Raw genomic sequence first — 13770 nt, forward strand, 5'->3', positions numbered from 1 at the left:
TTCCTTGTTTCTGAAATCCATTCTAGCATGATCACGGTGGCTTCTCAACTGTGTATTTTCTGGGCTGTCCCTCTCCTTACAGTCACATCCTACAGCGTCTTACGGGGTTCTTAAAGAAAAGAAACAACATCCTCCCCTAATATCTTAGAGGTGTCATCATCCTCCAGGTTTCTGAGTTGATTTCATGTAGGGTTAGGATAGTTAAGTTTTTGTCACAAAAGTGCTTCTAAGAAGCATCTTTGTACCTTTTCCTTTCAAGGGACCACTGGGTACATTGGGAATCCCCCTTCTGCCTCCCCATGCATGGTGAGCAATATGCAGTCCCAGCTCTGGCTTTACAGCTAGAAACTGCCCTGGTAACATAACACTGCAAACAGGAAAGTTTTGAAGCACCATGGTTACAGCAGACTTCCTAATGCCAAGGGTGAGCACCAGCTGCCTGTTTCTTTCCTACTCCCTCCTGACATCTTTTTCCCCACACTAAGGCCTGATTTGGGGGGTGGAGGGAGTGGTAAAGGACCCCCAACATACCTTTTGCCTCCAGATGCTGGGTCTCTGTAGCTGCTGCCAGAAAATGACAGCTGATGGACCTAAGGAAAGCAGAGCTATCATTCATTAGCCCACTCCCCAGAGCTCACTGTTGGATGCTGCGCGCTGATTTACAAGCACCAACAGGCTGTTTCTGGGGGAAGGACAGTGCTGTGCACTGACTGGGGAGAAGACGGAGCTGTTTGCGTCTTCTGTGGCTCCAAGCATCGTCACAAGGAGCACCCTACACGTGCAACTTTGTCCTGGAGGGCCAGGTGTTCCCTGCAGCACTGCAAGGAGGAGAAGCAGGGTGAATGAGACGGGTTCTGTGCTGAAGTGTTGCCCATGCCTATAGGGGGTCAGGTCCAGGGGAGCAGCTGCCCCAGCCACCCTGCTCCTCTCCAAATGAGCCTCAGACAGCCTTCCACCAGTGTGCTTCCCTGCAGCTGTGGAAAACATGTTTGAACTCTTCCATGAGCTGTCCCTTTTCTTTCTCTCCCTCCCCCTCAATAAAGACTCCAGCGGCTGAGCTCCAAACACAGCTGGCAACCACCAGCTTGATTTTTACAGGGCTTTAGGAGAGCCCTTGCACGTGGTGGCAGACACATTGCCTTCCAACCACGGTGCAGGGGTTGAGTACTCCTGACCTCTCCCCTGTTGTCCATTAACACATCTAAGAGCACAACACAAACCTGTCAATGGTTCACAAGCGGACCTGCACTCAAGAGTGTCACCCCTCTGCGGCCCGGGTCAGTGTCAGCCACCTCTGCTCCCTCTGACCTGTGTCAGGCACCTTAAGTGAAATACCTGGAGGCCCCTCTCGAAGTCCTCTCTTCAGCAGCGCCGGTAGGGAAGGACACCTCCTCATCCTCTTCATCCAGCTGGAGGCTGCCGGAGGACAGCCGCACCCGGGCCATGGGCGACCGCAGCACGCGGCCGTAGAGGGAGCAGTAGTCAGCAGCCAGGAGGTCGGAGTCGGAGTCGCTGGACTCGGTGCTGCTGCCCACGTAGCGCTCGGCCGAGCGCCGCGGGCCCGACGCCAGCCCTTGCTGGGCCGGCACGTGCCGAAAGGCACCGGCTCTCCGGCTGCTCAGTGCAGGGCATGGCCCCAGGGGCCTGAACTCAGAGCCGTAGGGGAACCGAATGGTTTTCATGTCTGACTGGCTCCAAGACCGCTTGGGAGGCTGCTCCTGAAGGCCATAATCGAAGGAGCGAGCCAGCATCCTGCCCTCACCTGCCAGGGCTGCACTCGCCTCCGCGGCCATGCACGCAGCCTCCGCACTGAACTCCCTGGCCTGGGTCCCCCTGGGGTTCTGCCTGGGGAGTTTGGCTGCCACAGGGCAGCCACTGACTGTGCCTGCTGCATCCTCGCTGGGCACCGATGGATGGCACGGGGGCTGCGGGGGCCTGTCCAGGTAGAACAGAACCTGGGGGCTCGGGACAGTCATGTGGGGGGGGTATGGCACATCCGTGTACACCAGTGTCCGGGTGCTCACCTCCTGCATGTTGCCCACCGAGGTGCTTTTACTGTTCCCAGCAAACTGGTGGTGGGGCCGAAAGGATGTCAAGGGGTTCCTGGCTCCAAAGAGGTCAGCAGATTCCCATGTCCTCTCCATCTCCATCTCTGCATACAGCAGGGGGAAGGCAGACGAGCTTTTGGAGTGGGGCAGGAAGGCAGGGGAAGCTTCAGGCTTGGAACGCTCCAGCTCAGCTGCAAACGTCACCTCCATGGCGGAGCTCCGGCACCGGCTGTCCAGCGTGGGCTCAGAGGTGTGCACCCCGTTGGCATGGTAGGAGCCCCGTCTGCCATAGGCCAGGCGCAGCTCCTCCACCTGGGCAGAGACAGAGGGTAAGTGGGTGCCCAGACCCCCAGCCAGGCAGGGGACACAGCAAGGCCAGCAGTGAGCTCCCAGAGCTGAGGCTCAGGCTCAGACTCCAACTGAGCTCTGCCAGCTGGGGTCTCAATGCCAAGACCCTCCCCTCCAGCCCCGGTGCTGTGTCTCACATCCAGGGGACATACCTGCTTGGAGACATCTGTCAGGAGGTCTGGGGAAGAACGGCACTGCCTCTCATCGTAGCGGGATGCATAGTGCTTCCTGCAAGGCCAAGAGCATGGTGGGTGTTTGGCCAGGAGGGCTTGGTCCACCCCTTCCTGGGCGCTCTCCCCCTCCATACCCCCCAGTACCTTTCGAAGGGCAGGCTCTTCATCTTCGCCTTCCTCCCATGCTCCAGCAGCTGCCTCTGTGTCCTCCCGCTGCAGCAAGGGGGAAAAACCATGAGCAGCACCATCAGCCCCAGCCCTGGGCATCCCTGCATTGCAAGGAAGGTGAGTGGACACAGCAGGACTGAGGCTGTGGTTGGGCATCATCCCATCACATCCAGCCAGGTCTGACATAAAGGAGAGGCTCAGAGCCGAACTCATGCCCTTCCCAGCCCCTGGGACCTTACCTGTATCGGAAACTAGAGCCTTTGCTGCACAGAAGGGCCTTGGGCTTTGACTTGGGCTCTTCAGAGAGCCTGAAGAAGGCATGGTACTCCACGCACGTCTTCCAGAAAGCCTTGCAGGCATCCCGGCTCACCATGGTGAACTCCAGTGTGTCCTTGCACAGCACCTGCACAGACAGAGACGAGCAAACCAGCATCAAGGGCACAGGACCAGGCTCTGCCATTTGCCCTCCTGACACCCAAAGGACCTGGGCTGCCAGCAGCTCCAGGCATTGGGGTGGCACCCCACTGGGGATACAGGGGTGGCACATGCTGTGCTCAGATGGGGAAGGAGAATTGCCCATGAGTGTCAGAAAGGGATTTTAATCAAAAGCAGGGACTTTGTATGGCTGATTCTTGGTCCACAGCAGCCGAGCCTGGCAGCTGCCTGCAGCGTGCTACTTACGGAGATGTTTGCATGGAGCTTGATGAGAAAATGCTTCCTCTTGAAACTCAGTTTGCGAATCTTGGACCAGTTGAACGTGTTGATCTTTGTATTGCCCTGCAAGGATGGAGACAGCAGTGATGGAGAGACAGGGCAAGCCAGGAACACAGAACTACAGTAAGCCAAGACCTGAGCTAACAGGACGCTGCAGGAGGCCCTGACGCAGCTCCCAGTGCTGCTGGGGCCTGGGGAAGGGCTGCTAGGATTTGGTGTAAGACCCCCTACCCCTGTCAGTTGGTCCTAAAAGTGGAAATTTATGCTCAGGGCTTAACTCTGCATAGTGAAGCTGTATGTAAAACTCCAAGGTCCCAGTACACACCCCACAAAAAGACCCACCTAACCCCAGCTCAAACGCCACACGAGTTAATGCAGAATCAGCCCCACAGAAGAAATGAGCCCTTCCTTGCCTTTGCTGGGAAGCAGAGCAGAGCTCAGCGCACTCCCATACCTTTAGACCCAGCTGAAGCAGGCTGCAAGCATACCCTACCTCCTCATTATCATTACGCATCAATTAAGAAGCAGCCACACAAGGCTGGTGTCACGGCCGGACCAGGCAGCACTGCGTTACTCCATGCTGTGGCACCCAGACCCTCTCAGCTTTCTGGGGGAGCCCAGATTTTGATGTGCTCGCAGATGCTCTAATCATGCGTGAGGGGTGTTTATTGCTCTGAATAAATAACCGGGTCTGTCAGCACTAATTAGCAACAGCAGACCCACAGTTAGGATTTATTTTTTTACTCCTGCTCTGGCAAGATGTTCCCAGGCTGAAATTAGCTGGTGAGGGAGGCAAGCACAGCTTCACGCCGGCCCTGAGAAAGCCTGTATTTATTCTGCAGCTACGCCGTGATTACAGCGTTATGTAATTGCACAGACATGAGGTGGCTATTTTTGCTGGAAGATTATACAGTGAACACATGTGACGCAGCCATGTAACCTGTGGTGCCTACATGGCCACTCTTGCTGTGACAAGGACCAACAGAGCCACGGTGGCACGCAGCCAGTGCTGCTGGGGATGGTGGGGCAGAGCCCTGCAGCTGCGCCCTGGAGCATCACCTCTGCACCTGAAGGCTGCAGGAGCAACCTGCCCCTCTCCTAGGATGTGAGAGGGTTTGGAGCATGCACAGGGAGAAGGGATCCTCCTCCAGATGGAGGTGATGTCCCTGTGGAAAGGCCACTCTGCCTGAGTGTTTGCATCTCTCCCTGAGCTCACCCGCAGGACCAGCACCCCCATGTGTGTCACGGCCAGGTTGATCTGCGTCCCCTCGCCGTCGCTGGCGGGGTGCGGGCGAATCCCGTACATCTCCAGCTTCCTGGCCACGTCCAGTAGCTGAATGTCCGACTCAGCTGGCGTCTTCCCACTGGAGACACAAACATGCCAGGAAGCAACAAAAGGGAGAAGGTAGCTGCTGAAATGGGCTGAAAAAATGCCATTTTGGACATCAGCATCACACCCACCCACTGCCAGACCTGCCTGCTACCAGCCCTGTCAGCAGCTGCCCATCAGGTGCTTTGATGCAGCCCTTACCTGTGTCTCCGGTGGTAGTACATGATCTTGTTGTCCAGGTACTCCTGGTTGGGCAGGTACCTGTGAGTTGCTAGGTGCTGCTGGTCTGTGTCCTCATGGAAGTCACCCAGCTCAGCTGCGGGGGACACGGGGCGGGGAGCAGGGTTAGGCTGGGAGAGGTCTCTGCAGGGGAAACCCTGGCCATGCAGCCGGTGTCCCAGGTCCCCAGGGAAAGGGCACAGGCCCTGTGGGCGCTCGCCTGTCCTTACACTGCAGCAGGTGGGAGACGAGTAGCGCTGCACTCTTGTCGCTGCAGGGCAGCCGTCCCTGCGCCAGGTCTTTCTTGATCTGGAGGGTGAAGAGGTACCTGTGGAGAGGGACAGGGGCATGCCCTGGGAGGGGAAGCAGAAGATCCTGGTGTGGGGCTGAGCCCCACGCCTCTCCTCACCCTCACCCATGTTGGAACCCAAGGGATGCAGGGCTGCAAGGTCACAGGAGCAGTGCTCATGGCTGCATCTGGGCACCACCGTGACCAGTACATCCCTGCCGCTGGAACACCCATTAGTAGGTTTCTGAGTTAACAACCCTTCAATGCTTTGGAGGACACAGGGAGGCATTACATCTCTTGGGACTGATGTTCTGCAGAAGCAGAGTCTTAGTTTTATTCTTAGGTCCCATTTGTAGAGCTTTCTGTAAAGCTTAAGAGCTAGCAATGGCATTTTAAAAAATAAAATGAAAGTTTTTCTTTCAGAACAGGAGCTAGACCCAGCGAAGTCAGGCTGCATGCCCGACTGCTAAAGCATTTGGCAGTAAACAAATTGCAGCCTCTTAAGATGGCTGATCCTTCAAGTGGGTTTTGTTTATAAACAGAGGATCAAGAAAAGATACCCCCTTCCCTGTTGATTTGTAACGTATGAGCTCTTTCAGTACTCAGAGTAACTGCTGCTAACAGAGGGGTGTGGAAGGAACTGAGCACATGCTCCACGATTGCAAAACTACAGAACCGTGTGGTAGGGGTGACAGAACAAGTACTACTGTACCTGGTCAGCTCTTCTCTCAGATGGCCGGGGTCCACTGGGAAAAATTTCACCATAAATTTGAAAAGAACCTCCTTAGGATCTTAAAACACAACATCTTCATAAGTTTTCTTTTATGTGTCTACTTGGAACAGTCACAACTCTCTTCACACATGCTGTGTCCTTACAGAGGAAATTACTGCGGGCCCTTACGAAACAGGGCTGGAGCATCAGGGACTCCATCCTGCCCCCACAACCAGCCTGCCCACACCCCCAGTGTTACCAAAGGAAGTCAACAGGGAGTTAGACACCAGACTGCAAAGGCAGAGGTGTTTCTACAGGATTTTATGTGGATTGTGGTGTCTTTGCAAACAATCCTACCCCACCTCACACTGTAAAATGGGCTGAGGTAAATGCTGGAAGCGAGTCCCCATCCCCGAGCACCACTGGCTGCGCGAGCGTGCCGGCGCTAGCCTGACACAGGCAGTGAGTCAGAAGACTTGAAATAATACTTACTTTTGACTTGTTTTGTTATGGGTTTTAGCAATTCCAACCAGACCTGAAATCAGGCAATGAAGAGCTGGGTGAACAAACAGTGCAAGAGAGAGGGGGAATAAAAGCAGCTGCAGCAGCAGCAGCAGCAGCGTGCTAGAACGGGATGCAAAAATATTGTGCATCTCGGCTGCTGCAGCAAGCCCTGCTCGGCTGGGCAGCCCACACAGATAGCCACAGAGAAACCCCATGGGCTCTGCCAATCTGCATGTGGCTCTCCTCAGAGTTCCCACTATCAAGGGGCTTTTGGCTTCATGGCAAACCTTCCTGTTGAAATTTTCCATCTGGTATTTCAGGGAGGTGCCAGCAAGCCCCCAGCCGCGCGGGCGGTCGCTGCAAGGATGCAGCACGGTGCAGCGCCAGGACCCCAACACTGTGACCCACACTTACGTGGTTCCCAGCCTGGCTGTGAAACTCCAGCCCAAAGTACTCCTTCTCCACGAGATTGAGGTGGCTGCAGGTGAGGTTGAACAGCCCTTTTCCACAGGATTTTTGCTAGAAAACAAACACACCATGCAAGCAGCAGGTTAGGCAGTGCTGACAGCAGTGATAAGGGGATTTCAGTGAGATGGAGGAGAAGTTTTAGTTCCCTGCCTTCACTCTGAGATGAGCTGTGGGGTTTTCCTGAGTCTTGATTTCCAAAACCTTACTCAGTAATTGCTGCTGGTTTCAGCACGTAGGCTGGGATGACTGTGTGCTGTGTGCCCCTTTCCACAGCTCTTGGAAACCGGAGTCCTTCTCATCACTTCTCTCCTCTGTTAAGTAACATAACCCAGAAAGGAAAGGAAAAGCAAAGGGATATTGCTTTTGGCTTGCTTTCTGTAACCATCACTGTCCAGGCAGCTCCATCCCTGGCAAACCAGTGAATGATCCCCAGGACAACCACCTGCCAGCGACAGCCGTGGCAAACGTGCTCGAGTAAGAGCCAACGGGCGCACAGCTCAAACCTGCCCAGCGAGCCCGTGTGCCCAGACAGCCGGCAGCCGGACTGCCGGGATGAGCTGCTGTTATGGTTAATGGTAATTAACAGCAAGAGGACCCTGCGGAGATCCTGCGCCTTGGGCCCTGGGTCATCCGTGCACTTCAGCAATATTAATTAAGTGGCACTACATGCTGATAAGGGAGGCCAGGCTGTTGTTATTCCTGGTAAACACAAACACTTAGACTGTTCTGCTTGGCTTGTTGTCGTGCCGTGTGACACGGCTGAGGAACAACCCGGGAGGCCCCTGACTTTGGAAAACGCTCCAGAAAGCCACAGAAATGAAGGTGGCAGTGACCCATCCCAGCAAAAACCCCACCACTCCTTTACCAATCTGGGAAAAGCAGACCATAAAATGAGAGTGGGCTAGTGCGAAGGCAAGCTGGGGAGAGAGGTCAGGTTAGACAACTGGTAAATCACAGCAGCTTGGGCGACGGAGGTGAAGGCAGGCTGCAGCTCCCCATGCCAGCAGCTGCTCCCAGCAGGGACAGGAGGGTCCCTGGCTGCTGGCAGTGATGCACACTAATAACCACCTTTCATGGCTTCTTCTGGGATTAAATTGCTGGCTCCGTGCTGAAAGGCTGCCGAAAGTGATAGCGTAATAACAGCATTCGCTCTGCAGCACTCCCGGTTCTCCTCAAAATTACTAGATCACAAGGGTAATTAAAACAATTATAAATGTTGATTTCCAAGCTAGAATTTTCTAGCATGAAAGACCTTGGCCTTTGTCAGGCAGCCAGGAAAGACAAACATTTCTTACCGGGTTATTACCCACCACACGTCTGCTGGCAGCGACCCGCTCTCCTCCAAGCCCAGCACTGCCCAGGAAAACCTGCTCACTGGCAGACAGAGCCCTAGGATGCAGGGGCAGATTTAAAAACAGAGGCTTTCCTCTCACAGAGTGGATCTTCCAGGTGTCCCATCCTAGGTTCGTGGGGTACAGAGGCCCTAACCCATGCTGCTGCAATCCCCAGGGTACAGTCGCTCTTGGGACAGCATCAGGCAAAATCAGCAGGGATGTGCTGTGCATGAGGCAGGAGAGTGACATGCGGGGCTGGACACCCTACATCCAACCCTAAATGTGCCTTTGATGATGTTGCAGGGCCAGGTTGGCACCCACAGGCAGAAACCCCTCTGTATGAAGATGGTGGAAAGGAGCAGCTGTGCTCACACTTCCTCTCCACGCTGGAAGCAGATGGGACTGAAAGCAGGGTAAGAAAGCAAGAGGCACATCCAGAGGCAGACAGCAACATGTGTGACCCATGGGGATCCCCAGGGATGCTCTGGCAGCATTTACACTCCTATGGCAAAGCCACGTTCCCACAGTGCTCCCCACAGCACAGCCTGGTGCAGCCAGGACTGTGGCTTGGGGGAGCAGCAGCCCATGGGATTTGGTGTGATCTTTCCCCACCACATTAGGCGATGCATCCCACGCCAGGCATGCTGATGTCATCTGATGCTCCCGATGCCCTTGCTGGACCAGCTTGCATGCAGCCAGCTCCACACACCTCCTCTCAGTGAATTCCCACCTTTATCCACCACAAGGGACACAAGACCACAAGAGACTTTGCCCTTTACTCATCCCCAGCAATTAATTCTTCTGTGTCTGTTTGCTTTGCCTTCTCTTTCTTTCCTTTTCCCTCCCGCTGCGTCTTGCCCTGTAGCAAACTCCACTAGCAAAGATGTCCAGGCTTTGTCTGCCCAGGCTGCAAAATGGTTCACCCTTTCTGTGCTGCTCTGGGAGAGCTCAGGAAGGTGCCCAAGCCCAGGGCTGCTTTGTTCAAACCCTTTCCAGACAGAAGAGTGACTTGATCAGTGAGAACAGATGCCAGGTCACAGCTCTAAAAACACGTTAAAAGCTGACCTGTCACTGCCCCTGGGCACTGGGGCAGGGGATCCCAGTGCAAGGTGCTGGGCTTGCTGGCACAGCTGGCAGTATCCCAGCAATGTCCGGTCTGCAGCATGGCTCAACTCGGGGTGCTCAGCAGGGAGGGCACAATGGGGGACATACAGAGATGTGCCAGGCCCCCACCTTTCCCGGCCTGGGGGCTCAAAGCTGGACCGCCATGTGCCACCCCAGGAACCATCTCCAGCACCCAGCAGAAGGGAATTCTGGCAGCTCAGCCACTGCAGGGAGGGCACCAGGTCCTGGCTCTCAGTGAGGATGCGGGTGGAAGCAGAAGTCTTCCTGGAACACCTCCCAGCTCCAGGTGAGGAACTCATTCCCATGCAAAGTTGGGCTAGAAATCAGCCCTTGCCACATGTGCCAGCAGCTGCGATGCCCACATGAGGCAGGTATAGATGCACAGGCTGAGCACAAGGCAGAAGGAAAATCAGATCTTCTATGTTTTTCTCTCTTTTGTCCTTTTCCCTCCCATTATACCAAAGTACTGCTCATTCAAAAGAGCTTTCCAAAGTCAGAAAGGGTTTAGGAAGAGTTGCTTGAAATATCTACTCAAAATTTTGCCCAAAGCAGTCCTTTTATAATGGAGAAGTCACTAATTCAACTACTTATTTATCGTACCCATACAGCATCAAATGCATGAAATGCCTAAAAGGGGTTTCCAGTGCTGCTCCATGCTAAAAAGAAAGGAAATGTCCAGGAGTTCCTCTAATGGAAGCTATTTGCTGCAATAACATGTCGTGCAGAGCTACAGAGCTGTAAGTGTTTTGGGCAAATAAGAAAGCAGAGATGGAAAAAAATACAGCAATATTGTACCAGCAGCATCTTTCAAATTGTCTCTTGCTATGCCCTGATCTAATCAATATGGGAAAAAAGCATTTTAAAATGACTGGTCTCATTTTTGAGCTGACTCCAGGTCTAGGATGCATTAACAAAGCTAAATCAAACAACTCCCATTCTGTGCCAGGCGATGGAATTGCTTCACAGCCCTCTTTTGAGCAAAACTGTTATCACAAAGAAACTGAGAGGCACATCCAAGCCAGCAGCTCTCAGGCTGTGCTGCAGAACCAGAGGATGGGACAGCCTGAGAAATGTAATGGAACTTGGAAAAACCCGAGTTCTATAAAGCACTCTGGTCCTGTAGGAGATGCAGGCAAGTGCTGGAACAGATCTTGAATTATCTGATTCAGTCAGCTGCTGTGACTATCAAATCTTAACCCAAATAAATGCTCACAGAGGTAACAAGTACTAATGTGTATATAGCCAAGATATACCCAGTTTCATTTACTATATAAGTCCATACAAACCTAACACCCCAGACAGTAATACTAAGCATTTAACATGTATTTCAGCAGTCACTACTCAGAGCTAGTGTTCATTAAGTGTGAGTTATTAGTGGCAGTGTGTGTGGTAGGACAGTGTCACGCAGAAAGTAAGATATAGAGAGTTTTTCCCTCAGTTATTCTCAAAGCTGCACAGTTCTCTTTCAGCTGGATGCTCGGGAGTAGCTACATGCAGATGTTTCTCACCAGGGTAGTTTGGCTAAATACCCTCTTTTTATTCCTTTCCCAGATTTTTTTGTCCTTGTTGAATGCATATACTGGCAGCCAGACAAATGAGGGAACAATGTGACACTTGTCAAGAGGCATCACTTCATATTAGCTGATTTCCAAAAAGATGGCACCAGATAGTAAACCCCATCCTTCCTTCTTATCCTTCCTTCTTTACAAATAATGCCAGTAAGAAGGGAGAGCAAAAGCGTGCTTGTGCTGAAAGACACTTAGCAATCAGCCCTGCAACCTCTTGTTTTGAATTTGAGGGTGTTTTCATTTTTTTTTCTTTTTCTTGTTTGTTTGTTGTGGCTTTTTCAAAGCTGAAAACCAGCAGCTTTCAGAGCCCATGCAATCCTTCCCAGCAGCAATGACTTCAAGAATTAGCACAAACCCCCCAGTAAGAATATATAAAACCACTTACATCAACGACAAAGATCTTCTGGGAGTCATCCAGAAACTGGACTTTCAAGTGCAGCATCCTTAAGCATGTGGCTGAGCGTGCGGCAGGCGAGGGAGTCGGAGTGATGTGAGCAGTGTGCAGGGAAGGGAGCCCCGACTCCTCTTGCACACATCAGTTCCCTCTCAGCTGGATGGAGAAGGCTGCACTCACAGATGTGGAGTGGAGGCTGGAGCAAAGGAACTGAATGACTAAAAAAAACAAGTTAAAACAACCCCCAACTGATGTCTCTCCCCTGGTTTAAATATTGCCACTGCATTAAAGAATGTTTTCCCCCTGTGACTTATGGGTCTGTTACTGGGGGGAAAGGCTGTGCAGCAGTGCTGTTAGACTGGCACTAATAGGGCTGAGATGAACACTGAGGTTTTACAGCCAGTGCTGAGCAGTGCAAGGGCAGAGAGAGCCCATGCTTTGTACCACAGGGTCAGGGAAGGGCTGGGCAGCTCTCTTGCAGCTCACTGAGCAGCAAGCATCGCTTTGCGCTGCTCTGGTTACGGTGCACGAACAGGCCAGTGGGCAGGGCAGGTCCTACCCACTGAGCAGGTGTGTGTGGCCGGGCAGATGGACAGAGGCACTTCTCCAGAGCCCGGGAAGTGTTTCCCGCTGACCTTCCAACCAAGTAGGAGTTCTTCCCAGGGAGGCAGAGGAGGATCTGCTGCTATTTCCTGGCTGGCACCCTGGTTTAGCAGCTTAGTCAAGTCTCACAAAGCTTTGAGACAACCTGGTTGCTGTTCCACACCTGACAAGCCCACATCCTCACACAGCAGCACATCCAGCCACCACCCTCAGTTTGCCTGGAGCTCAGCCAGGCTGCCAGGAGCAGCTTGCCCATGGCGTGGCGGGTGCCTGGGCTTGCACCACACTGCTGCTCTGCCCCGGCTACCGCAGGGACACTGTGAGCTGCCTGACCTCTCTGGTCACTCTTGCCCCGCAGTTCCCCTCGCTGAGCATTTCGAGGAGGGCAGCGTTGGGGCAGGAGCCCCTGCCTGCAGAAATAAATGCCCCGAGCAGTGCCAAAGGCAGGTGCTGGACCGTTGTAGGATATTGTTATCACTGCTGCTGCTGGAAAAATCTGCAACCATAGAATCCTAGAACCATGAGTGATCCTGCAGGACACAGACAGATGGAAACACACCCCAGCAAATGAAAAAGCCATGTTAAGTGCTGCAGAGATTCTGCTCATTGTTTCCTTCCTGGTTTCCACTAGCACATCCACTGCAAGTCACTCCAGGCCATTTGATGTGGTCTCTCTTACACTTCCCAAATATGCCTGGGGATATCAGGACAGAGCCTATCAGGGCATACACACAGCTTGTCATCTGGGCTGCAGAGAGGAAAGACAGAGAGCTCTTTAGCTACAGAAAAACTTGTTAGTCTCCTACTAACCAGGACAAAAGAGAAGCATGGAAGTTAAAGCAGATCTGCTTTTCCACATGAATCTTCTCCACAAAGTAGCTGAGCTCATCTTCTGCCAGCGGCCGGAGGGGCCGGCTCTACCGCGCGTGCGGGCACTGTGGCCCAGGACCAGCCTTCCAGTGCTGCCCTTGCCCGGGGTCTGAGCTCTTTGTGGCACGGTAGAAGGGTGGTGTCACTCCCAAACTGTCTTGGGGGGGTCAGTGCATTATCTCACTGCAGTTTTAAATGTTCGTGCTGTCAGATGTTGATGGGCATCAAGGAGAAGAGCAGCACTCCTGTGAACATCACGGGGATGGCTCTGCTGTGGTGACACTGGGAGCACTGGGCCAGCAGGAAGGATGCATGGGGGTGCAATAAAGAAGTCCCCAAACCCTGGAAGAAGCTGAACTTCCCTGCAACAGGTTTTCTGGTGTGCTGGGGACACCGACCCTGGGCTCTGTTGATCCTATTAGAAGCCAGAGGCGTTACAGGTAGAAGAAAAGCAGGATTTTCACTACCATGACATGAAGCAAGGGGACTGTGTTGGGTTAATCAGGACCTCCAGCTATCTTGCAGAGGCATCGTACAGACAGTGTGGAGCCAGGATCATCAAACAAGGACTTTTTCAGGGTAGGAAAGTAAGGGACAGCCAGAAGAGATGTGGGAGAAGCAAAGCCCGCTTGGGACACTGGAATTATTGCTGAGAGCTGCTCCAGAGCCTCATTGAACAAGAGACTCATTTCATCCCCACTCACCTTCCTTCTTCTGCAGGCAGCTTTGGGACTGGCTGAAGCAGCACACACGGGTGTCCCAGGAGGGGCAATCCTGGCTCCCAGACTGTCAGTGCCAACCTCCAGCCAGGCACGTTTGTCCTCCTCATCTGCAGGCTCCAGGAATAACGTGACATTGCTCTGGGAAAGCGCAGGAAAGCTGCCGGGCCAGCGCTGCCGTAGC

The 13770-nt window shown here is 53.4% G+C and overlaps 1 protein-coding gene across 1 annotated transcript; it reads right to left on the minus strand.

The window, feature by feature from the left end:
* Positions 1–1322: 1322 nt before the first annotated feature.
* FRMD7 (FERM domain containing 7) lies at positions 1323–11442 on the minus strand (the record flags this gene model as incomplete). The annotated part of the gene is made up of 12 exons (XM_084269128.1): positions 1323–2360; positions 2549–2624; positions 2714–2782; positions 2977–3140; positions 3419–3514; positions 4668–4815; positions 4983–5097; positions 5231–5328; positions 6002–6080; positions 6494–6536; positions 6920–7024; positions 11386–11442. 12 exons carry the CDS (start codon positions 11440–11442, stop codon positions 1323–1325), a joined length of 2088 nt encoding a protein of 695 aa, XP_084125254.1.
* Between the last annotated feature and the right edge of the window lie 2328 nt (positions 11443–13770).

Source organism: Gallinula chloropus (genome assembly GCF_964237585.1).
Source record: "Gallinula chloropus genome assembly, chromosome: 11".
NCBI lineage: Eukaryota > Metazoa > Chordata > Aves > Gruiformes > Rallidae > Gallinula > Gallinula chloropus.